The 24,944-nt window shown below is 46.6% G+C and overlaps 1 protein-coding gene across 1 annotated transcript in view; it reads right to left on the minus strand.

The window, feature by feature from the left end:
- UCK2 (uridine-cytidine kinase 2) overlaps positions 1–24,944 on the minus strand; it is a 76,905-nt gene that overhangs the window by 9,268 nt on the left and 42,693 nt on the right. The window contains exons 2-4 of the mRNA XM_052636745.1: positions 11,095–11,254; positions 10,201–10,297; positions 3,349–3,491 (exon numbers count right to left, since the gene is read on the minus strand). Coding sequence (XP_052492705.1) covers positions 3,349–3,491; positions 10,201–10,297; positions 11,095–11,254 — 400 coding nt within the window. The remainder of the gene's footprint in view (positions 1–3,348; positions 3,492–10,200; positions 10,298–11,094; positions 11,255–24,944) is intronic.

The raw sequence follows: 24,944 nt of genomic DNA on the forward strand, positions 1-24,944 counted from the left end.
CCTCTGCCTTGCGGACCTAGAGCATCACTTGTCATGTCACGGGAGTGAGGACCACGAGGGGAGAGACCGGGTGGAGCAGGTGAATCACACCCGCTTCTGCTCTGGAGCCCAAAGCTGCTTCTGGCCCCATCATCTAGAGCGATGGAGGCAAAACCTTCTCTATTTGAATCCTGACCCCATTAACTACTACCTTCGTGGCCTCAGACAAAAAGCTAATTTTCCTCAACTGTAAAGCAGAGACCACAATAGCACCTTGTCTCACAAAGCTGTCACTTAGGAAGACTGGAGATGTGCAGTAAGGTTCTTCAGCACCGTGACTGGCACGTGGCATGCTTTCAGCGAGCCTAAGAGACACGATCACGACGCTGACAGGACCTGAGGAAGCTCCAGGAGAGGGATGGCTCCCCGATAGAGCAGACCATCAGGAGGACACGAGCTGGGAACTCAGCTAAGCAGGCTGGACCCAGCGGGGGTGGGGGTGGAGTCCCAGAGAGCAGCCGGGAAGGAAGGGGTGGGGCTCCCGGGGGGAGGGGAGAGCAGACACATGGAAAGACGGAAAGACAGGACGGCGAGGGGGAAACAGGCAGACGGGAGGAGACGTCCCGCAGCTTCCACGCTGGAACAGGAGACGGCAGTGGGCCAGAGGGCTGTCCAGACATGCGAACACACAAAACAGAAGGCTTCGCCCACCTCTGCTCCCAAGAGCCTCCCATCCAATTACCACCTTAAACAGACGGGACCCCTCCTTGAGCCCAGGACAACTTGGGACCAGCTAGTTCACTACAGTGAAGTGCCCTCCTCCTCAGAGTCAGGAAGCGTAACCAAGCCAACCACTGAATCAGAACAAGGTCTTGGCACCATCCGGAAACTCCAGAGACTCAAAACCGTCTGTAACCCCAGCACACTTGCTGGGCAGGGCAGGTCATCTCAGAGTGAAGGGCAGGAAACTCCAGGCCTGCTCTTCCCTGCCTGCCTTCCACTCGGCCCTTCCAAATCAGCCTCTGCTGCTTCTGGTCAGCCAGAGCCAAGAACCAAATGCAGAAGGACCAGAATAAACACAGTTCCTCCACGGTTGTCAATTCCCTTTAAAGATCAGTTGAGCAGATGTGTTATTCTAGTAAAAGAACCAACTGCCTATGTCAAGGCTCAGCGAAGCCCTAATTCTATGTAAGCTGGAGAGAGGGCCGTGGCAGGCGGGCCTGAGGCCAGCGGTCCCAGGGCCCCACTGCAGGTCCTCTCTGATCCTGCCTCAAAGCTAGGCTACACTCACACAGAGGGGACGGCAGGCTTTGCTGGGAGGAGACCAATCCCCTAGACACCAAGGGGCCCCCTGGGAAGGAAGGAAGTCTTTCCAAAGGCTATGAGACTCCCTCCCTTCCACATGAGGGTCAACCTGGAGTGTGCCCGGGAGGATGTGACCCACAGACAGTAAGACCACGGCACTCACTCAAGTCCCCAGGAATGTCCTGCTCCACAGCTCCTGACTAACCCTCCTTCCCTCTCCCTTACCCCCACCCCGCCCCAGCCCACAGAGCATGTTCTCCTGCCCTACAGAGACAGAGAGTGAGTTTGTAGAAACAGCATTTGGGAAGTCCCTCTTGACCAGCAGAAGGGTAACTCGGCAGTAGGTGACATGACAGGATGGCGGATCTGAAAGAAGACGGTGAGCCGCCGCAGGGGCACCGGGGAAGGCGAGGGGTGCAGAGCTGGCCCCGAGGCGAGCCGCCGCAGGGGCGCCGGGGAAGGCGAGGGGTGCAGAACTGGCCCTGAGAAACCCTCGGAAAGGCCACCGTCACCTCAAGCCTCTCCTCCATCTCACGGGAGGATCCTGGGATGAGACCTACCTAATCCATCCCAGAATTATCCATCGAAATCAGGCGTGTCACACCACAAAATGTGGTTCCAATTTCCACATTGTTTGTACTTACTTCTCTCTCTCAGGCATCACGCCATCCCCTGGGACGTTAGTACCACCTGCTGGACTAATGGTATCAGCCCAGGTGTTACCAGCTCCCGAGGACATGTCTCCTGAGGTTCTGACAAGTCCTGACGGAACACTAGGGAAAACAGAACATCAGCTACCATCTCAAATGAAGCAGGTTTCTGATCTGCCACGGTGACATTTATCCACTAAAGCCACCACCAGGCATTGCCTCTCACAGCACAACTATCCTAGGAGTACTAACCAGTCATTACATGATCCACCAGTAGGAAAATAAGGTGCAAACAGGTTAAAACACAACCTACTCCAAGTCACACATCATCTAAACAGTGAAAAGTGAAAGAAACTCTAAGTGTTAGTCGCTCAGTTGTGTCCAACTCCGTGCGACCCCACGGACTGTAGCCCGCCAAGCTCTTCTGTCCATGAAACAAATTTGTTTCATGAACTGGAAAAGGGAAAACTTCACACACTTTGAGGTTGGAAGGCTTTGGGTTGGGGCTTACGAAATCTGAATCTGCCACTGACTTGCTCTGTGACTAAGGGCTAAGCCTGGAGTATCCTGTGTCGCTCCTCCTCCACATGATGGGAAATCAAACCTTAGTCACCCTTCATCCCTCTCCTCAGTCACTTCCACCCCACTGCCTAGGCTGTGTCCTGTCGGCTCCAACTCTGCTGGGTTCCCCATCTCTCCTCAATGGTTCATGCCCCAAGATGCCACCCACAGACCTCAGGCCTCCCTGTCATCCAGATCAGAAAACAGTGCTAACCAGCCACAGTGTCTATTTTTGCAGCGAGCACCTTCTCAGGTTGCCTACGCCATCAGACCACCACATTCAAGTCCAGACCCCGCTTCCCCCACAAGGCCTCCGGAGCTCTCTGCTCTGCGCCCCAGGGCTGAGTCCACGGGCCCCCACTTCTCCAATGAGGCGGCCTCCAGAGCTCTCTGCTCTGTGCCCCAGGGTGAGTCCACAGGCTCTGCCTCCCTGCTAACAAGCACTTCAGTGTCTTCCGCACAGGCTCAAGGTGTTCAGAGGGAACAACCAACTGTGCTCCTGAACTGTCTGGACAGAGTGACCAAAGCTTCACAGAACTTTCTGGACAGCAAAGGGCAAGCGGAATGAGGAGATGGGACCAGCTGCCCAGAGCTGCCAGCAGAGGTGTTCCTGCCCCAAGATGTGCTACAGTGAGTCCCCATCTTGACTGGGACACCTATGGGGAAATCATAGGGAGCTAAGCACTTAGCCAAACTTCTCCCCAGCAAAAACAGAAGATAAACTTCTTATTTCAGGTCTGTGACCTCATGAACCTTTAACAAAACAGTGAGTGAAACTAATCCCTTCTCAAACGTCACTGGGCCCCAGGGACACGAGGCCACCGATGCACCGTCGGCAGCTTCTGGAACGCACCTCTGCGGGAAAGCCGGGTGTCCGCATCTGTGTCCACAAAAAGCTTCATCTGGAACAGGTCTCGCACCTCCTGGGAGTAGAAGGCCAGGATCCCTTCGAAGAGCACCACGTCTGCGGGGTAGACAGTAACTGTCTCCTCCTTCCTGCAAACCAGAGGGTGGAAGAGGGGCTGGGTCAGGTGGGAGCAGCAGGGGAGGGGGAGTCTGGAGTCCCATCCCCTGGACTGGAAGGGTTTAAGCATAGCCTCACAGAGCCCTGGGGCCACTATGCAGGCCTAAGAATGAGCGCCGGTGGGGCTGGGCCAAGGCCTCCTGTAACCAGCTCTTTGGAGCTTTCACTGTAAAGCAGAAACAGTGGGCCTACATCCCTCTCCTTGGAATAAAAAAGCCTGCTGCTAAATGAAGAATAAAGACACACAAAAGGAGACGTGAGCACTTCCCCCCTCACCCCGCCGGAGGCATCCCTAGGAACGCTCTGAGTCCTGGCATGTATGGAGCCTCACACTCTGAACTTTCAAAAACAGAAACTCAGTTTTCTCCCAAGAAGCCCATCCCGTCCCCCTATGCTGAGGCAGCTGGGAGGAAGACAGAAGGGGCAGAGGGAAAGGTGGGGATAAGAAAGCTTTAGATAAGAGACTGGGAAGGGGAAGGGTCTCTGTGGGAGGAGGAAACAGCCCCAGACCTGCCTGGTTTGGCTCTCTTCCTCATCAGCAAAGCAGAGACACACATTACTCAGTCATCCATCTGCCCACGGGGTTGGGAAGCCCCAGGCAGAGAGATACTAATGTAAACATGACTTTTCAAAAGCCAGGGCAGTGAAAACAAGTGGAGGGGCCTGATGGGGCCTAGCTCTGCCCTGCCTCAACTTTCACTGCACTCTTTTATCTTTTGCTTCTGTCCTAAAACCACATTGCACCTCATTTCAAAATTCACTGGAAGTAAAGTAAGGATACCACTGAAGGTTTACCACTGACCCTGACTGGCAGAGCAGCAAACATTTGTGAAGAAAACCAAACATTTATTTCAAAAGCTCCTTAAGATGACAGGTTTTATTTGCACAAACATAGGGAAGTCCGTCGCAGCTGCCCGCCAAGGAGGAACTTCCTCCGCATAAACATGCTTCAATTCTTTACTGGCTTGGTCCCCTGGGCTCGGGTCTAAATTCTAAGGGAGCGCTGCTGCAGAGCTACCAAGGTGGCAGCACACGGGGCAGAAAAGACGGCAGGAAAGGGCCAGGTGAGAGCAGTCAGGAGACTCCAGAGCAGTGGTGTAACTCTTGATGCACAGAGAATCATCTGGGGAGCTTTTAAAAATACTTATTCCTGGACCCTACTCCCCTGGGCTTCTGATTTCATTAGTCTAGGGTGTAGCTAGGGCATCAGTACTTTTTAAAAGCTCCCCAGGTATTTCTTTCTTTTTTTTTTTTTTTAGGCATGAAACTTTATTTACTTAACAGCAGAGGTTTGCAGTATATTGAGCAGATAAAAATACCAAGAGAAAACTGCATCCACATTCATATTAGAGAGACTTCTAACTTCTTTATTTTAGAAACCGACAGATAAAGAAGGAAATGGAAAGTCTGAATAACACAATTAACAAAATGTGGTTTGAGCATACACATAACTTTGTACAAAACTTTAAAATACAACTGCAGCAGGCACAAAAATTAACTGTCAGGCCACAGTGGAATATGAATCAATTCCAAAAAGCAGAACTCACTTGTACTTTTGTTTTTTTATCTATCCTGTTTGGGATTGCAGGGCATGAAACCTATGGATTTGATTTCATTAGTTCTGGAAAAAAAATTAAGCTAGTATCTCTTCAGATATTGCCTTTATTCTCTTCCCTTTCCTTCTGATTAAATATTTTTCAGGTCTGAACTACCTTCCACGTCTCTTAATCTTTTTTTTTTTTCCTGTCTTTTTCTTTCTTCATCCATTAAGGCATTAATGCATTAATGGAGGATTTCTTCAGATCAATCCTCTATTGTCTGAATTGAGTTTTTCTTTCCACTTTGCTGCTAATACCTCTACTGCGTTTGAAAATTTTGCCACTGTGTTTCCCAGTCCTAGAAGCAATTTCTTTTTTCATACTTATACATTATTTTTTTTAATTTACATTTGCTTTCACCGATTTTATTAAGATATAAAGCACTGTATGAGTTAAAGGTATACATATAATGATTTGACTTACATTATGAAATGATAACCCTAATGGGGTTAGTGAGCATCCGTCATCTCATATGAAACAAATATAAAAGAAATAGAAAAAATATTTTGTGATGAGAACTCTTCGGATGTACTCTTAACTGCTTTCACACAGAATGTACAGCAGTGTTACCTATATTGAGCTGTACATTACATCCCTAGTTCTTATGTGTCTTTACAAGCTGGAGCATGTACCTTTTGATTATCTTCATCTAATTCTCCCTCCTTCACAAACCCTATCTCCCCATTCCCCAACCCCCTATGGGGGTAGCAATAATCTGATCTCTTTTTCTATTAGTCAGTTTGTTTTTCTGCAGTATAATCAAGCTACAATACTGTGTCAGTGGCTAGCACACAACACAGTGATTTGATATTTCTACACATTTCAAAATCATTAAGTCTAGTTATCACCTGTCACCACACAAAGACATTGTTATTGAGTAAATTCCCCACACTGTACACTTCATACCCGTGATTCACTAATTTTGTAGCTGACAATTTGCACCTCTTAATCTCCCTGACTATTTCTTTTTCCCTACTCCCTTCACTTCTGGCAACCACCAGCTTGCTCTCTGTAGCTATGACTCTTGTCTCTGTTTTCTTGTTTGTCCACTCGTTTTGTTTTTAGAGTCTACACAATCCATAAAACCATACAGTATTTTCTTTGGCTGATTGGTTTCACTTGGCATAATACCCTCTAGGCCCACCAGTGTTGTCACGAATGGCAAGATTTCAGTTAAAAAGCTTCCCCAGCTATGTCTGCAGCCAGGGTTGAGATATAGCAGTCTCTGGGATAATGTCAGGTGCTGGAGAACAGTGCCCACTGTGGTTCAGGATAAGGAACCAAACTGGGCAGAATTCAGAAGCAAGACGGACAGAAAAAGAGATCAACAAGTGCGTGAAACGATGAGTCACTCTAGGCAGCTGCCCTGGGCCAAGAAGAGGGCGGAAAGGCTCTGCTGGGAAACAAAGAAAGCGTGTTTTCCTGGGATTTCTAGGGTTCCATCTGCAAAACACACAGACTGTGCTTACACAGACTGACACTGTCTGGCAGTGCTGATCAAGACTAAAAAGACTGTTGACTGTTTCAATTCAGTCATCCTCTTCAATCCTGGGACAGGAAGGAGAACAGAACTGCCTGCCCCGTGGGTGGTACCCCCGGAAGCTGGAATCAATCACTTCCCTACTCTATGTGAAGGTCTAGGTGAGAGAAAATTTTGAAGCAGTTTAGAGCTAAAAGCAACATTTATTGAGCTAGCCCAAGATGTGCCAGAAGGCACGTATGGTGCAATGTCCTGTTTAGGAGTCTGGAGATGGGCTGCGAGGTTCACATAAGAAACCTGGAGTATTAGAGTATTTGGGATAACCTAGCACAACCTTCTCACTTGAGAATTATTCCTTACAGTGAAGAAGGGGAAGATCAGAGAAAGGTATTTACAGAGAATAGGTGATTTCTCAGTTTCCGCCCAACATTCGTTTGTAGGCACCACAAAAAACACAAGGGTGGAATGGGATCAGTTAACTCTGAGTGGCTGGGTCCCTCACAAGTGGCTGGGGGACTGTTGAGGTCTTAGCTGCTCACAAAGCCTCACAGAAGAGTTGGACTCTGGGCCACTAAAGAACAGGATTTTAAAATAAAATATATGAGAGCAGAATTAGGAGAAAAAAGTAAAACACGTCTGGATGCGCAACTCTGTGGGGTTTTTTGTTAATACATGACCTTGACGGAGCTCATGCCAAGAAGATACTCATCTTCACCTCCTGCACCTGACTACGCTGGTCAGGCCCAGACTCCTCCCAGCTCCCCTCACTCCACTCCCTTCCATCGGGCCCTTAGCGGTGTCTCACCTGGGCCACTCCAAGGGCTTCATAACCAGCACTGTGCATCCTCTTTCCCTGCCACGAGAATGACCTCTCCACTACTACATAATAGCTGTCTTTGGCTCCCTACTGCCAACACGTTTGTGCCCTGGCTCTGAGGTCTGTGCCCTTCCTGATCTGAGGCCTATCTACCTCCCAGCCTCCTCCACCTCCTGCCACTCTCCCCACATACCGACCCCCTTCCCTCCATACCCAACCCACTGCAATCTCCCACCAAGCTTGCCCCTGAAATGCCTCCCTACCCATCACCTTGGAGATCCCTTTCCCAATAACTTCTTATGCTTTTCAATGCACAGCTTAAATATCACTTCCTATACGAGTGCCTGCTTTGACTACTCCAGCCTCCTTCCTCCTTTACATCCCTCCACAGGTCTGTGCCTTACCTGTCAGGCTGCAGGTTAATTCTGTAGCAGTGCCCCACCCCAGGTGGGCTTGACTGTCTCTTGTTAACCTGATGTCACCACCAATCTCTGCTAAGGCTGCTGCTGCTGCTAAGTTGCTTCAGTCGTGTCCGACTCTGGACGACCCCATAGACGGCAGCCCACCAGGCTCCTCCATCCCTGGGATTCTCCAGGCAAGAACGCTGGAGTGGGTAGAAACTACAATTTCCAGAATCTCTTTCCCTAAGTGGTTCCAGCTGCTTTGCCAAAGGAAAACTTAGAAGATGAAAGTGAAACAAAATCTAAAATTTTTAGGAGATCGTAACAGCTAGACAAGGAAACTATGGACACTCCACATAGAGGCTATGGGGACTTCCCTGGGCGGCCCAGGGGCTAGGACTCCACACTCTGAATGCCCCCCCGAATCCTTGGTCAGGGAACTAGATTCCACATACTGTGACTACGACCGGGTACAGCCAGGAAAAAAAAGGCTGTGGGCCCAGATGCAGCAGATTCACGGACTTGCCATGAACACAGTTTCTTTTCCAGCGGCCTAGTCTGCCATCAGTGGGAACTCATGTCTCTGATTGTTCACCTGCAGCCTCCCAGATCTTCGCTCTCCCAGCCCCTCATTACTTATGTTAGTTCCAATTTCTATCTAAACATCCCTCTAGTCCTGCACAGTCTGTAGAGGCAGATACAGGACGGGTATTTTGTTCTTTGAATGTCAATAGAACCGGGTTCATAATAGGAAGTGCTTCCATAGACACCAGAGAGGTATGAAGGTGAGAACCAAAGCAGCTGGACTTTCCATCACAATGTCCTCCTCCAACCAAACCTCTGCCACACCCTCAAGTTCTGAGAAAGTTCCAGAGAGCAGCACAGAATGTGTGAGCTAAACTGCATTAAAAGCTGAGATGTGTCCTAAAGGAACACACAGGGAGATAAAGATTGGGCTTTTAAATGGAGAAACAGACATAGAGAATAGACTTATGGACACGGGGAGAGGGGAGGACAGGGCGAGACGTAGAGAGAGAGTAACATGGAAACTTACGATACTGGATGTAAAACAGATAGCCAAGGGGAATTGGCTGTATGTCTCAGGGAACTCAAACAGGGGCTCTGTATCAACCTAGAGGGGTGGGATAGGGAGGGAGGTTCAAGAGGGAGGGGACCTATGGCTGATTCGTGTTGATTCACACTGATGACAGAAAGCAACAGAATTCTGTAAAACAATTATTCTTCGATTAAAAAATAAATTAATTAAATAAGATCAGGTTTTTAATCATAGAAATACTTGGTAGTAACAGCTGCATGAGATCGAATTACCCATTTAAGAAAAAAAAAATCAACTCAAGAGAGAACAAGATAAAGGAACTAGGAAAGAAAATGAAAAGTGGGAGGGAGAAACTCTCAAACACAGCCCAGAGCTGAAAAAACACTTACTGAGCCATCACGAAGCCCAGGATATGAAGCACTTTGGAGTGTCAGATGTGCCTGGGAGGCCCGGAAGTGAGCAGCGAGCCCTGCGCAGCTCTGAAGGAGCTCTAGGCCAGCAGGAGGGAAATCCTCCAGAAGCCCCTTTTCACCGCTCAGAGGGGAGGAGGCTGTGATGGAAGTCAACCCACTCCTCTACCGATCAGGAGCACTGCTGTTGCTCAGACGCTCAGTCAGGTCCAAATCTTGGCGGCCCCACGGACTGCAGCACGCCAGGCTTCCCTGTCCTTCACTGCCTCCCAGAGTGTGCTCAAACCCATGTGCATTGAGTCGGTGAGGCCATCCAACCATCTCATCCTGTCGCTCCGTCTCTTCCTGCCCCAAATCTTTCCCAGCATCAGACAGTCTTTTCCAATGAGTCAGCTCTTTGGATCATATGGCCAAACTGTTGGAGCTTCAGCTTCAAACAGAAGCATGAAGACTGACAAATGGCAGGGCAAATCTGACCCGAGAAGCTCCCTAGAGGGTCTATCCAGTCCTGGGAACTTCAGGACTCTCCGAGCTCTCCACACAGCCCAGTCCACAGTGAACCAGAGAGCAGAAGTGACAGCTTCCTTGTTCTTCTTCTCGTTCTTCCTCCACCCTGGCCCCTCGCTTTTTATTCTAGGAACAACATCTCGGGCCTGTGGATAAGGATGAATGTGCACTCCCTCACCTGAGCTCAAATTCACAAATCCATCCTTCAGGGTAACAAAACGGGATGATCCTGATCGGACTGTTCCAGGAAGCACTCAGACGAATTCCTGACCTGCGTACCTGCGGACACCCTGACGCCACTGCCCCACCACAGACAGGCTGCTGTGGGCACCAGGCGGCGGGAGGGGACAGGAGGCTGGCACTTCTGAGGAGCAGCAGGCAGCAATCCCCAGCCCGGAACAGCTCACTTACCGGGAATGGGAAACAAAGTCGTACACGGGAATCTGGACAGTTTTCCCTTCCGTGATTTCTTTGAGTGTCTTGAAGATGAGTTCATTGTCAAAGGCATCTGAAGGAAATCAAACTGTTAAGATGTTTGCTAACTGTAAAATGATTTCTCCTGTAATGATGAACAGGCATCCCTTTAAGCCTGTGTTCTACCCATATATGCGTCACACCCTAGATAAGCATCCCCTCTCCCCAAAAAAGTCTAATTTCAACCCAAAGCAGGATGCAAACTCTCTACATTTCAAACCAAAATGTGTGAGTCCTGAGAACTAGAAGTGAGTTCTTTTCTTTTGCCTTAATGTCCCATCCCTGGCCTGTATCTCTCGCCTCTCTCTAAACCCAGCATATGAAAGATAACCTCACGACTAGGTGAGGGCAGCAGGCACTACGGCAGTTTTGACTCCTGCAACTGAAAGAACCCTAAACCAGCTTAAGAGGCAGTGTGCTGACCTGGGACTGACAGGGCAAAAACCACTGGACCTCAATCTCCCTTTCTGCCTTTGGGTGAGTTTAACACACAAGCCGTGTACACCCATGTGCCAGGTGGTAGCAGGAGGTGGGGGCCACAGGCTGTGTAGACCAGAGGAGGCAGGAGAACCAGCTGTTCTGGCCTGTGTTTGTTCCGCCCTGAGTCATGGGTTTCTCCAAGAGTCACCCTTGTTCAGACGCAGATTCGATCAGTATTTAAGGAGCCAAGCATTGCAGAAGCCTCTGTGGAAGCCCTTCTGTCCTATAAGCCCACAGCAAGCCTGCAAGGTACCTAACAGCCCTCCATTCAATGGCTAGGAAACAGACGCAGAGAGGTTAAGCCACTTCTTCCATCAACACCTCCACAGGCCCTTCGATGGGCCAGCTCACCTGGGTGATCGAAGTTGAACTGGCCCTTCAGGGCTTTGGCCTTCTGCTCTGAAGTGAGGGCACGGTAGAAGCTGTCCTGGCTCAGGATGACCACCTGCTTCTGGCGATAGTCCACCTCGTTCTGCCCCAGAAGCTGCACGATCTTAGCACAGACGGAAGACTGCAGGGAGAGAAGAGAGCAGCTTAGACCACAGGCTGAGGCCAAGCCACCAAGCTGACTGTGTGCCCCGAGCAAGAGCCTTTGCAAAGAAGAATGCAAAGGCTACCACCGCGGATGATGCAGTAGGGGAAGGGAGGATACGTCTGCTGAGAAGGAATTCAGGGGCTTCCTTCCCCATTCCTTAACACAAATTACTATGCTGAAGTATCCACAGTGACGACGTAGGGACGAGGGCAGTAATCTCTACTTCTATTCATAAAGCCTTCCCCAAAGCCGCAAATAAAAGGTGATGCTATTTTATCCTTTACTTCCACCCTAGTATAGATACACAAAAAAGACAGCAGAAATTAGGGAAAGGGCACAGTGATGATGTGCTAATGGGCCAAAGGGCTGCTGGGTCATGAAATGACTGAGCATTTACACGACATCTCAGTCCTTACACATCTCTTTATATCAAAGGAATCTCAGGTTGGCAGTGAGGCCAAGGCCTTGGCTTCCATCCTACTTCAGTCTTTTGCTCTGGTCTACAGCCACGGACCTCATGGTCCGCACAGTACACCAGGCAACCTTTTCACAGATGTATGCCTCCACTTATGGAGCTGGAGACACAAACGTCACCAATACTGGAAACAGTAGGGCATCCTAACTAGGAGTAGGGACACCAGCTCCCAGTGAACTTGAACCTACATACTTGTAATACACGTATCTGACTTCTTTCCTCTCCAATGAACGAACGTACACTCTTAGAAAAGTATAAAAACAAGTGCATTCAAAAGAATGAGATAGTCGGGACTTCCCTGGCAGTCCAGTGGTTAAGATTTTGCCTTCCAGCGCAGGGAGTGTGTGTTTGATCCCTGGTCAGGGAGCTAAGATTCTATGCGCCTTGTGGCCAGGAAAAAAAAAAAAAAACACACCATAAAACAGGAGCAACATTGTAAAAAATTCAATAAAGAATTTTAGGACTTCCTTGGTGGTCCAGTGGTCTGCCTGCCTCTTACCAGGTTCCATCCCTGGTCCAGGAAGATGCCACGTGCTGCGGAACAGCTAAGCCCGTAGGCCATAACTACTGAGCCGTGCACACGGCAACAAAGCCTCCCCGCTCACCACAGCCAGAGAAAGCCCACACACAGCAGCAAAGACTCAGTGCAGCCAAATTTTTTTAAAAAATAAAACAAAAATTTTTTAAAGAATTTTTAAATGGTCCGCGCATCAATAAAGATCTTTTTAAAAATGAGATAGTGAAGGACTGTATTTATCAAATAACTGATTTCTTCCTCACTTGCTACAAAGATTAACTGAAAAGTAAGAATGTCTATATCACAGAACCTCTAGAAGAGGTAATGGAAGTGCCCTTATGGAACTGGCTGGCCTGATGACAAGCACAGTTTAAAGGTGAAAGAATGAGAGGATTCTTGGGCTCATCCTTTGAAGTCTTACAACTGAGACTATTTTACCAACTGATTTTAACAGGGAAAAACCAGGAAACTTTTAATTAAAAGTTACAGTTCATATGAAGAATGTATTTGATTTGTCCAAGCATAAGGAAAACTCACTATTCCTTACTATTTTGCACAGTATGTCCTGTTGTGTAAGTTGTGAAACACACTGTCATTTTATAAGGATCTGCGGGAGAATAATATTTTGACTCCACTGTTAGTTATTAGAAAGTTATTTTACTTTTATGACATTTTTGCATATTAATACACAAATAAAACACTTAAACTACTTAGGATTTTTGGAACGACAGATGTGCCATAAAAACAATCATAGGAGGATATAAAGCTTGCATATGACTTAAACTAGATTCAAAAATGAAAAAGCTGTAACAGAACCAAAGGTTCTATGCAGTTAAAAACTTTTGAGTTTTTATACTTGTATAGATCCATAACTTCCTTTTCCTAGCTTCCATCTGCTTCTTGCACCATAAGGCTATGAGTGGGGAACCCTTATACCTGCAGTTTTCACTACTAAATAGAATTCCTTCTAGAAGTCCAAAGAACTGGGGCTTTCCTGGTAGCTCAATGGTGAAGAATCCACCTGCCAACGCAGAAGACACAGGTTTGATCCCTGATCTGGGGAGACTCCACATGCCTCAGAGCAACTAAGCCCGAGTGCTACAACTACTGAGCCTGTGCTCTAGAGCTCATATGCCTCAACTGCTGAAGCCCACGGGCCTCGAGCCCACGCCCTGCAACAGGAGAAGCCACTGCCATGAGAAGGCTGTGAGCAGCCCCCTCTGGCCACAACTAGAGAAGAGCCCACTTGGCAACCAAGGCCCAGCACAGCCGAAAGCAAACTCACGAATAAAAACTGTTTAAAAGAAAGTCAGCAGGAGGAAGTGAGATAAATTTGGAGTTTGGGTTAACATATACACACCACTGTATATGAAGTAGATAAACAATACGGATTTACAGTATAGCACAGGAAACTACCGTATCTTGCAAAACCTACAGAGGAAGAGAATCTGGAAACCAGAAGTATAACTGAATCACTTTGCTGCACACCTGAAGCTAACGCAACACTGTAAATCAACTATACTCCAAAAAAAGAAGAAGAAGGCAATCAGAAGTTTCAGGCAGGGCTCCCGTGGGGGCTCCTTCCTTCCTTCCTTGGAATAAGGTGGTAAAGAATCCACCCGACAATGCAAAACGCACAGGGTTCCGCCCCTGGTCCAGGAATATCCCACGTGCAGCCGAGTCCCTGCACCACAACTACTGAGCCTGTGCTCTAGAGCCCGGGAGCTGCGACTCTGGAGCCCACATGCCACAACTAGTGAAGCCTGCACGCCTACAGCCCGAGCTTCAGAACAAGAGTTGCCATGCAACTCCACTATAGGAGAGCAGCCTCACTTGCTAAAACTAGAGAAAAGCCTGTGCAGCAACAAGACCCAGCACAGCCAAAGACAAATAAGTAAACAAACGAAATTAGTTTTTTAAGTACAAAAAAAAAGAGAGAGAAAGAAAGTTCCAAGGCATAAGAAACCCTTCATCATTCAGGAGATAAACACCACTGCATGAACAAGCAAAGAAACACCAGCCTCTAAGTTAATCTACATTTTTCTAGTATTTTGTTCTCCCTGAAACTTTTGTTAAAAATGGGCCCAAAATATCTAGATAACTGCTGAATCAGGGAGAGGGTCATTGTATTATTCTGTCTTCTGGCGCTTAGGTCTGAATCTTCACACAGTCAGAAGGAAGAAGTGCAACAGAGGACTTCTGCAATGAGTAAATGAGTCCCTCCTTTTATGTCTTTTTCACTTTTAATTTCCCTTTTCTCCAATCCTGCTGTCTTCAAAAGGATGAAATGGAGCTGCAAGGTGTCTTCTTCTCTTAGGAAAGGGTTTGAGACAGGAAAAAAATTAATGACTCGGGCTTGAGAAGAAGGCAAGCAATCATGAGCTTCTAGAATGCTAAAGATGGGAGACAGTACAACTGCTGTGGTGAGCTGCTGCTGCTGCTGCTGCTGCTGCTGCGGCGGCGGCGGCGGCGTTGCTTCAGTCGTGTCTGACTCTGTGCGACCCCAGAGACGGCAGCCCACCAGGCTCCCCCGTCCCTGGCATTCTCCAGGCAGGAACACTGGTGTGGGTTGCCATGTCCTTCTCCAATGCATGAAAGTGAAAAGAGAAAGTGAAGTCGCTCAATCATGTCTGACCCTCAGGGACCCCATGCACTGCAGCCTTCCAGGCTCCTCAGTCCATGGAATTTTCCAGGCAGGCGTACTGGAGTGGGGTGCCATTGCCTTCTCTGGTGGTGAGCTAAGACTTATTAATAACTATAGTTACAAAAACACAAGTACCATATGATGCCACTTACATGAGGTATCTAGAGTAGTCAGATTCATAGAAAGTAGAATGGAGACTGCCAAGGGCTCGGGAGAGTTGCATAATGGATATAATTTTTTACATGATGAAACAGTTCTGGAGATTGGGGCTCAAAGCAAATATACTTAACACTACTGAACTATATGCTTAAATATGATTTTTAAGACAGTAAATTTTATGCTATTAGGTTGGTGCAAAAGTAAATGTGGTTTTGCATTGCTGAACTTTGCTGTTTGATATTGGAATACATTCTTAAATGTGGTTATGTTATACATCATTTTAATGCACATTTCTCCACTTTCATGCAATAGGAATAAACAAACATTTCTTATTGGCAAATATGTGTTGATTATAATGGTTCCTATTTTCATTCATAACGATGTGTTTGAGCCTAGTTATAATGATTTAAAATTCACTTCCAAAACTGCAATTACATTTGTACCAACCTAATATGTATGTTTCATCACAATTAAAAATAATAACTGATATAAGAAGAATGTGCCTTTAGAGGCAGCTTCTTCCCATGTGCTAGTTGTGTGGTGTGTGCTCAGTTGTGTTGGAATCTCTGTGACCCCATGGACAGTAGCCTGCCAGGCTTCTCTGTCCATGGGATTTCCCAGGCAAGAATACTGGAGTGGGTTGCCATTTCCTCCTCCAGGGGACCTTCCCAACCTGGGGACGGAACCCAAGTCTCTTGTGCCTCCCTGCACTAGCAGGCGGATTCTTTACCACTGAGCCACCACGGAAGCCCACACTGGGCTCAATATTTTTAAATCATTCCATTTCCCATCACAACTTTGTATGCTGGCCGTTATTATTATACCCACTCAGTGTGCAGACCGAGATGAAGAGAGGCACAGCCCAAGGCCAGCTGCAGGGGAGCCAGGACTCTCACCCAAGGAACCCCACTCTGGAGCCACTTACTCTCCTTCCAGCTAAACCTCACCAGCAAACTGGCACCGCTCATGGGGCTGGGAGGAAACTCAGTTACACATAATGCAATGTATCCTGAACAGATTCTGTCCCTGCCACTTTTAGCACACTATTTTAAGTATTTTAAGGGGGAGGGAGGGCCAGTTTTGCAGGGACACAGTAACAAGTCAGCTTAGGGTTGCTGTCTGAATACAAAATTAAGATCAATATGGGGTTACTTTTAGAAAAAGAAAAAAGATTAAATGGAAGAATCAGTGAAGACAATTTACAATTTCTTCACTACTGTGCCATTTTGAAGATATCATCTCACTTAATTCTATTACAAAAGATATAGTTTTATCTTTTTTTCCACCTTAATGAGGAAACTGAAGCTTAGAGATTTCAGTTAAGCAAAACAACTTGCTCAAGGGTCATGGAGCTGAATCTCAAGCCTAACTGCAGATCTTCTAACTGCAAAGGCACAATTCTTTTCACTATTCTAGAACTGAAGCAGCTTTGGCATCACCCCCAATATTCTATATACATTTACTCCACTTCCAGGGAACACGGAGGGGACTACTTAGAAATATAATACTGTTTAGTCACACTGTATCATTAAAGTCAACTTCCACAGAATTTCATGTAATTCAAGGCAGTCAAGTGATCTGTATATGAAAAAGAAGCTAAAAAGCACACACACACATGTTCAAAGTATTTAGTCTTAAGGATTGTGTTCGAAGAATCCAGCCAGTAATGTTGGGGGGCCTAGAAAATTCTTTTAAGAAAAATCTATAGGATTAAGTCTCACAAACAGCTACGGTGATGGAGAACCAACCACTCACAATGCCTTTCAGATTCCTTCCTGTGCTGTAGTTTCTAGAACATGCCAACCCTGGACTTCATCATTAGGCCAGTGCTCAGATGTGCTGACCAGTGTGGCAGTCTCTCTTCCCAGAGACCCCTCTCACTCGGGAAGCCCCAGGAGAGCTCAGTCACCAGCGAACCAATGGACCCTTCCAGCTAGTGGTTTCCAACAGGGCGGATGTCCTCACTGGTTCCCATTTTGCTCCAAGCAGTACAGCGATTTCCTCAATTGATTCTCAGAAGAAAGGGCTCAGACAGCCTAGACACCATCTTAGTGTGCCATTTCTAGTGTGTCTGTGTGTGTCTTCCAAGATCTTCCTTAAGATCCCCTTGCCCACCCCAATACTGCCCAGTGAGGAAAACAGAGCTGAGGAAGCACCAACCACCCCACCACACAACCTGGAAGAAGCCCCAGCTGGTCAGCTCAGAGCAACTCAGGTCCGCACTGCAAAGGGCTTCAGGCTGGTATGTCCTCAGGCGACGGCGTAGGCATCTCTCAAGGCCACCTTACAGGAGAGTGCGGGATGCCATCAAGCTGTCTGTGCTGCTCAGAGTAAGCGGCTTCATCAAAAGAGAGCTCAGGTGGAGGAAAATCTAGCAATGACACGGCCTGGGGCTTAAGACGGCCAGCCAGCCCCAGGTGAGGCACCTGTGGCATCTCTCCCTCCCAGCCCTTCAGGATGGGTTGTGGATATCAGTCAGTGCCTGCCCTGATGGCGCCATCCAGCAGCCAAGAGTGCAAGAATCTAACTCCTTCACTCAGGGACTGCGTGCAAGTTACCTCAATGTATCTTGACAGAAGCTTTCCCTGTCACTATCACTAAGAAACACACAACTAACCTGTATGGTGTCCAGCATGCCCCCAGACATTACATCACTCCTTTGAAGGCAGGGGTTCCTCTCCATGCAGTTCGGAAGCTCTAATTCACAAGTATGAGAAAACCAAAGCCCCAGTAATCTGCCCTGAGACAGAACAAAGCTCAAACCTGCTGACTCAATTCCTGGTCAAACCATCTATGTGGAAGCAATAGGGAGGTGCCACTCAATGCTTCCCGGGGAATATCTGTAAGGCCAACCAACCGTGGGGCCATGGATGATCCCAGAACCCATGCACTGCTAAGTTGGTTCTGCTAGCTCCCATACAGTTATCACCACCACACACAAACACAAACAGCTAAGATCTGAACCAGAAACTCACTAAGTTGCTATATAACAATAACTAAGAGCTCCTGGAGCACAGGAACCAGTTGTGACTCAGCTTTTATTCCAGGGTTTGGCAGGCTTTGGCACCTGGTGGGCTCACTCAAATGTGGTTAGATGAATGAACACAGGGACTGTCTGAACTGATATCCAGCAGAGTATCTTTTTCTTTTCCCTTCAGGTCTGGAGTTTCAAATATATAGCTTACCCTGTTCATCCTTACCATCAGTCTTGATTCCATCCTGTAGTACATAACATACTCAAATAGAGATAACTAGTTGTGTAACCAAATCTCAGTCTCTGAGTTTTAGCCGAGCACATGACCACATTTCCCAGCTTATAGCTTGTGATTGTACTAAGTTCTGACCAATTAGACAAGCAGAGGTGTGAGGCAGAAGCTTCTGGAATCTCCTTAAAGGATAAGAGTCCCCTTTTGACTCTCTTCTTCCTGTTGGCTAGAAGAAGACTTGATGGCTGGAGCTCAAGCAGCCATTTGCTATAAGCATCCCCTCAACCAAATAATTTCTTTGTTGTAAAAGGTGAGGTGGGAACATTTGCCTCAACCACTGTCCCAGACCACTGGGTACATTTCTGCCACCTGCCAGTCTCTCTCTGTGTATTTACCCTGATGTGTCAGAGTAACATCATCCCCATCTTTCAGCACCTTGCTTGTGCTGCAGCCCAAGCTCTCCACAGGGGAAGCCATGACTGGGAGGGGGAAAACCAGATTATAAATGGTACTAAATACAAAACTTCCCACAATATAAACTCTAATTTTTAATTCCCGATTCATGTTCGTACTAAAAAGGTAGTCCAGCCTAGAAAATCCCAGGTGTTTTCCCACCTGAGAAAAACTCTGGTTGATCAACAGTCCCTGACATATTCCCAGGATTTTTCAATGAACTCTGAATCCAAGCTCTACTCCTAGCAAAGACATTTAAAATAATTCATTTCTAGGTTTGCAAAATTACATAGTTGGCTCTGTTCTCTTTGGAGTCATGAACCCCGACAGAGAAACTCCTTCAAAGAATACTTACTCGTGAAACTAAACTGGTTCAGAATCAACTGAGGGATGACGAACAATAGTGAACATACAAATGCCAGGGGCTGTTCTAAGGATTTTACATTTACTACGCTATTTAATCTGCAATTTTATGAGGTGCACGTTCTTCTTATGCCCATTTACGCAGAAGAAATGGAGGCACAGAGGGGGTAGATTAAGTGACGTGGCCCAAGATCAGACACCAAGAGAACAGCTGAGCTGGTCCTCAAACTCATGCAGGCTAGCTTCAGGACGCCAGACCTCAACAACCACACACACCGCCTGCCTTGCCGCTGCATCAGAACGGGACGCAGACCTCTTCTCTTCATGAGAGACACCGTGACCCTACCACACAGGTGCAGCGGCCACAGTGTATAATATAGGAGCTGCTGGGAACAAACACTCTCAGTAAGGCTCTGTAATTTCCTCTCCGTGGGCTCTGCAAAGCACAGGCTTGCTGGACTTCCTTAGAAGTTAGTTTTCCTGAGAAATATTTTACTAGGAAAACAGTAAGACAAGTCACTTCTGACCCACACTTTGCTGTACATGTGAAAATAACACAAAATTGTAAAATAACTATGTTTCTATTTCCTATATCCTATTTCCTATTAGGAAATACAATATTTCCTACACTTTTCCTATATAGGGAAAACTATATATTTCCCTATTTTTCAACAGGAAAAAAAACAGGAGAGGGACTGCTGCCCATGGTCCTCATGCGAAGCCAAGCTCCACTTTAATCCACAGCCTGGTGGCAGGTATTAACCTACCATCCAACACGGGTGAAACAGCAGGCAAGAGACAGGGCCTCTGCTCAAGCAGTGATGTGGGCCTCACCGCTGGCCTACACTCATTCAGTACGAAACTGTGACTGACTGCAACTTCCTGTGCTGATTCTGGGCCTGAATATAAAACCTGTGGACACTTCTTTGTATTCCCCACAGGCCATACACAAAAGACACCACCTCCACTCTCCCCTCCACCCCAAATTTGATGCATCTAGGCTGATTGCTGGCTTTGATGAATTTGCTCCTCATGAAGCCCTCTGCAAAAGGTAGAAGCCAAGAGGAGGAGTGCTGGAGGGTCAGCTCCCACTGCCCTGTGGATACACGTGAAGCTGGATCTCTTTCCCTCCCCTTTTACTTGAGGGGCTAAGAGGGTAAAACCCAGACAACCAAACCCCCTGTTTGAGGGAAAAACGAGCACACCCTTGGACAAGGTGTACCAAAACCCACTCACTTGGTACAGTTTGGCTTACAAAGCAAGGATAATATGCCTGTTGCAAAAATTATGGCCCAAGACTTGAAGTCCTTCCGGAGAGAAGCACAAAAAGAAAGCCGACTCCCTTCTGTTCTTAGCAAAGTGAACGGATAAAGGCAAGCACAATGTGCCAGTGGGATCCCCGGCTGGATCTCTGCAAACTGAAGCGCACACATGAGTAAACATTTAACAAGGACTTAACAGCACAAGAGTGCATTGCTGTACCAAGTATATTTGAGTTAACTCTTCCTTTCCAGCAGTCCTTAACCAAACTGTGGAAAACCGGAAGTTAGACTACCTGGCTCTCAAAAGATTGTTTTCTTCATTTTCTCTTTAAGTTTCCTCCGGCACCCGTGTCTAACTGCAGCACAGCAGGGGGAGGAAACCGAAAGTGTGTGCCAGGCACCCACTTCCCCTTCCTTTTGGAAAGGCTCTTTCACTGTCCTCGAAAACCCAACTTCCCATTTATCCCTCACAGCCTCTGAAGAAAGGGGATCAAATCTTCTATTAGGAGATTCAACTTCCTCAAGTTGTCCTTTCCAGATTTTGACAGATTCATCATTCATCAGCCACCTCTTTGGCCCCAAAACTCCTCTGAAATCCAAATGCAAGTAAATAAATAAAAGAATTGTTACAGACCATGTTACTCTGTAAAGGACTATAGTGAGGGGACTTCCCTGGTGGTCCAGGGATTAAGAATCCGCCTGCCAATGCAGGGGGCACGGGTTCGATCCCTGATCCAGAAGACTCCACATGCAGCAGGGCAACTAAGCCTAGGGGCACAGCTGCTAAAGCCTGTGCTCTAGAGCCGGTGCTCCAGGAGAGCAGTCACCACAGTGAGGAGCTTGAACACAACCAGAAAGTAGCCCCTACTTGCCGCAACTAGGGAATGCCGGCATGAGCAATGAAGACCTAGCGCAGCCAAAAATAATTAATTAATTAATTTAAAAATTAAAAATAATTTTAAAAAAGAAATGTAAGTGGCTCACCTCCCCAGGAAAACAATTTGACACTTTCCTTAAAGACTAAACACGCATCTACCATATGATCTTGCAATTGTACTCCTTCCTGGGCATTTATCCCAGAGAAATGAAAACATGTTCACACAAAGACACGTACACATATGTTCACAGAAGCTTCAGTCCTAACAGTCAGAAATGGGAAATCACCCAGATGTTCTCCAATAGGTGAACGCTTAAACAAACTGGTGTACCCACACCACACAGCACCACTGAATAATGAAAAGGAATGAACATCTACCTGAAGCAATCTCCAGAGAATTCTACTAGGGCAGAAAAAAGCAATCTCAAAAGGCTACAGAATGTATGCTTCCATTTACATTAACATTCTCGCAACGACAAAATTATGGAAATGGAGAAGAGGTTACTGGTTGACACGGATGAGGGATGAGGCGGAAGGGCAGTGGTGGGAGAAGGTAGGGATGGCTAACAACGAGCAACATGAAGGGGGGATCCTGTGGTGATGAAACATTCCGTGTTTTCACTTTATCCCTGTCAGTGCCCTGTAAGATACTACAAGATACCACCTACCACTGGGGAAACTGAGCAAAGGGTACATGGGATCTGTTTCATTATTTTAAAACTATCGTATGAATCTACAATTATCTCACACAAGAAGTTTATTTATTAAAAAAAAAAAAAAATCAATGACCATCCATCTTTTGTGATTCAACTATTGCCAGGGGTTGAACTGTGATCCCCCAAAAGCTATGAGTATGTCCTAACCCCTGGAATCTCAGAATGTGACCTTATTTGGAATAAAGTTCTTTGCAAATGCAACTGAGACTGAGGATCCCGAGATGACGCCATCCTTGGAACAGAGGAACCCTAAACCCAATGACAAGTGTCCTTGTAACAGAGCGAAAAGAAACAGAGGCGTGAGGGGGTGCCAGATGAAGCTGAAGCTAGAGACTGGAGAGAGGAGAGAAGCTAGAGACTGAGGAACTCCACCAGAGCTAGGAGAGAAGCATGTGCCAGAGACTCCTGCAGAAGACCCAAGGCTCTAACATCTACATTTTGGACTTCTGGCCTCCAGAAATACAAGAGGATAAATTCCCATTGTTTTAAACCACCGACTTTGTGATGATTTGTTACTGCAGCCCTAGGAAACTAATACATTTGACATTTTTCAATGACTGGGTTCAATTTCTCTCTTCTTTAAAATCACAGGATATGAGCATGTTTTTAACTTCTATTTATGTATATTCCTGGACATAATTTTTTCCGCCCACAGAGGATATAGGCCGTAAGGACATGTATCATTTCACTCTACAATCTTTTCTGCGGGGTTTTCCCTGGTATTTTATGTTTGTTCTAACTATAAACTATTACTAGGTGGCATATAGGAGTGTCCACTCATCAAATATCCTGGTTAATAATTATCATATGTGCTCAACAGGCTCAGTCAACTTTCAAAGGTTTCTTAAAAGAAGCCATACTGACTAACAGGCTAAATCTACTGTTTCCTTGGTAACTAAGAATTTGCTTTTGGATCTTGCAATGTGCTTCAGGGTCTTCAAAATGAGTAGTAATTACTAGGCTGAAGATATACAAAAAGTACCGTTTTGTATCTTGAGAGAAACACCCTAAGCTTCTGGCTTCTGAGCAGACAGATTAAAAAAAAAAAGAAAAAAAAAGGCCAAGATGGACAAAAACCACCCATTAACCACGAAGTTTTAAAAAGGCAGAAAATGGATATTTTGAATCAGGCTTGATTTCTGACTGTGCCACACCAGTTATGTTCAGAAAACGCGAACTCTCAAGACCGGTAACTATCCTTGTGGTATACAGTGGGACTGACAGCCATTCCATAAGTGAGCTCTAGAGGTTATCAAGTTAGTATACACAGCAGTGGCTAACAGAACATACATGCTCAATAAAAATTATTCTTGTCTCTAAATTTCCTTAAACTTTCATTTATGTATATTTATAAAAATATGTTAAATGGATAACCAACAAGGACCTACTGTATAGCACAGGGGACTCAGCTCAATGTTATGTGGCAGCCTGGATGGGAGGGGAGTTTGCAGGAGAATGGATACATGTATATGTATCACTAAGTACCTGAAACTATCACAACATTATTAACTGGCTATACTTCAATATAAAATTAAAAGTTTTAAAAAATAAAAAACAAAATCTGAGCCGAAATTCTGGGTTATATATTCTTTGCTTTTAGTTTTTAATCTTGGTGGGGTTTTTTTGTTGTACTTACTTATTTCTATTACCCTTTTCAAGGCAGTTAGGTTTTTTTTAAGAGGCAATATCTATGGTACATAGTACAAGATCTAAAAGGTATGACAGCAGAATGTGAATTTGCCTTTTTCCCACCCCATATCCAACCACCTTTGACTTCCTTGTAGCCACTGTTTTCAGTTTTCATATAGATCCTTTGATAGGTGGTCACGTCACATAAAAACATAAGTGTGTACAATTCCTCAAAAAAAAAAACCCCAGTATAATGCAATGCTGTGTGTACCTTCATTTACTCATATATTCTGAAGATTTTCCCAGTGCATGTAAGGCCACTTCCTTTACAAGTACATACATTCCACTGTAAGAAGGAATTGCAGCTAGTCTTCCACTGATAAGGATTTTAATTGTGCTCAACTTTTTCTAAAACAAGCACTCTGTATGGCCACATGTATATATCTGTGAGAAATGGGATATTTCCTGCCATACCAGTAAGCAAAGAATGTTACAGTCCCCAGCAATTACAGCCACAGATGGTGAGCCTGCGACCCGAGGGAACTCAGGAAGGAAAAATACCTGCCATCCAGCAGTTATCAGACTGCTGCCACTACCTACAGCGAGTCCTGAGGAAACTGAAGACGTGAAAACAGGATAACTGAGGGACATATCAGAGGAATGGCTTCAGTGAGCCCAGGTTCTTGCATCTTCCCATACACAGAAAAGCATTACCTCTGTTAACTTGGGATTCCTGGTTTTCTTTCACTAACAACCATCTCTGGGGACTGCCCTGGTGGTGCAGTGGAGAAGAATCTGCCGGCCAAGGCAGGGGACACAGGTTAGATCCCCGGTCTAGGAAGACTCCATAGACCAGCTAAGCCCACGCACCACAACCACTGATCCCGTGTTCCAGAGCCCAGGAGCCACAACCACTGATCCCGTGTTCCAGAGCCCAGGAGCCACAACCACTGATCCCGTGTTCCAGAGCCCAGGAGCCACAACCACTGATCCCGTGTTCCAGAGCCCATGCACCACAACCACTGAGCCTGTGTTCCAGAGCCCACGCACCACAACCACTGAGCCCGTGCTCCAGAGCCCAGGAGCCACAACCACGGCGCCCACGTGCTGTGCCACTGAGCCACAACCACTGAGCCCGTGTTCCAGAGCTTGAAAACCACAACTACTGAAGCCCACGCACGTAGCACCTACGCTCTGCAACGAGAGGAGCCACTTCAATGAGAAGCCTGTGCACTCCAAGAGCAGACCCCACTCATCACAACAAGAGAAAGCCCAAGTGCAGCAACAGACCCAGTACAGCCAAAAATAAATAAGATTAAATCATCTTCTGATACTTTTTGCAACTCCGTTGTTGCAAAACTTCTA

Source organism: Budorcas taxicolor, chromosome 3 (genome assembly GCF_023091745.1).
Source record: "Budorcas taxicolor isolate Tak-1 chromosome 3, Takin1.1, whole genome shotgun sequence".
In the NCBI taxonomy this organism is placed as follows: domain Eukaryota; kingdom Metazoa; phylum Chordata; class Mammalia; order Artiodactyla; family Bovidae; genus Budorcas; species Budorcas taxicolor.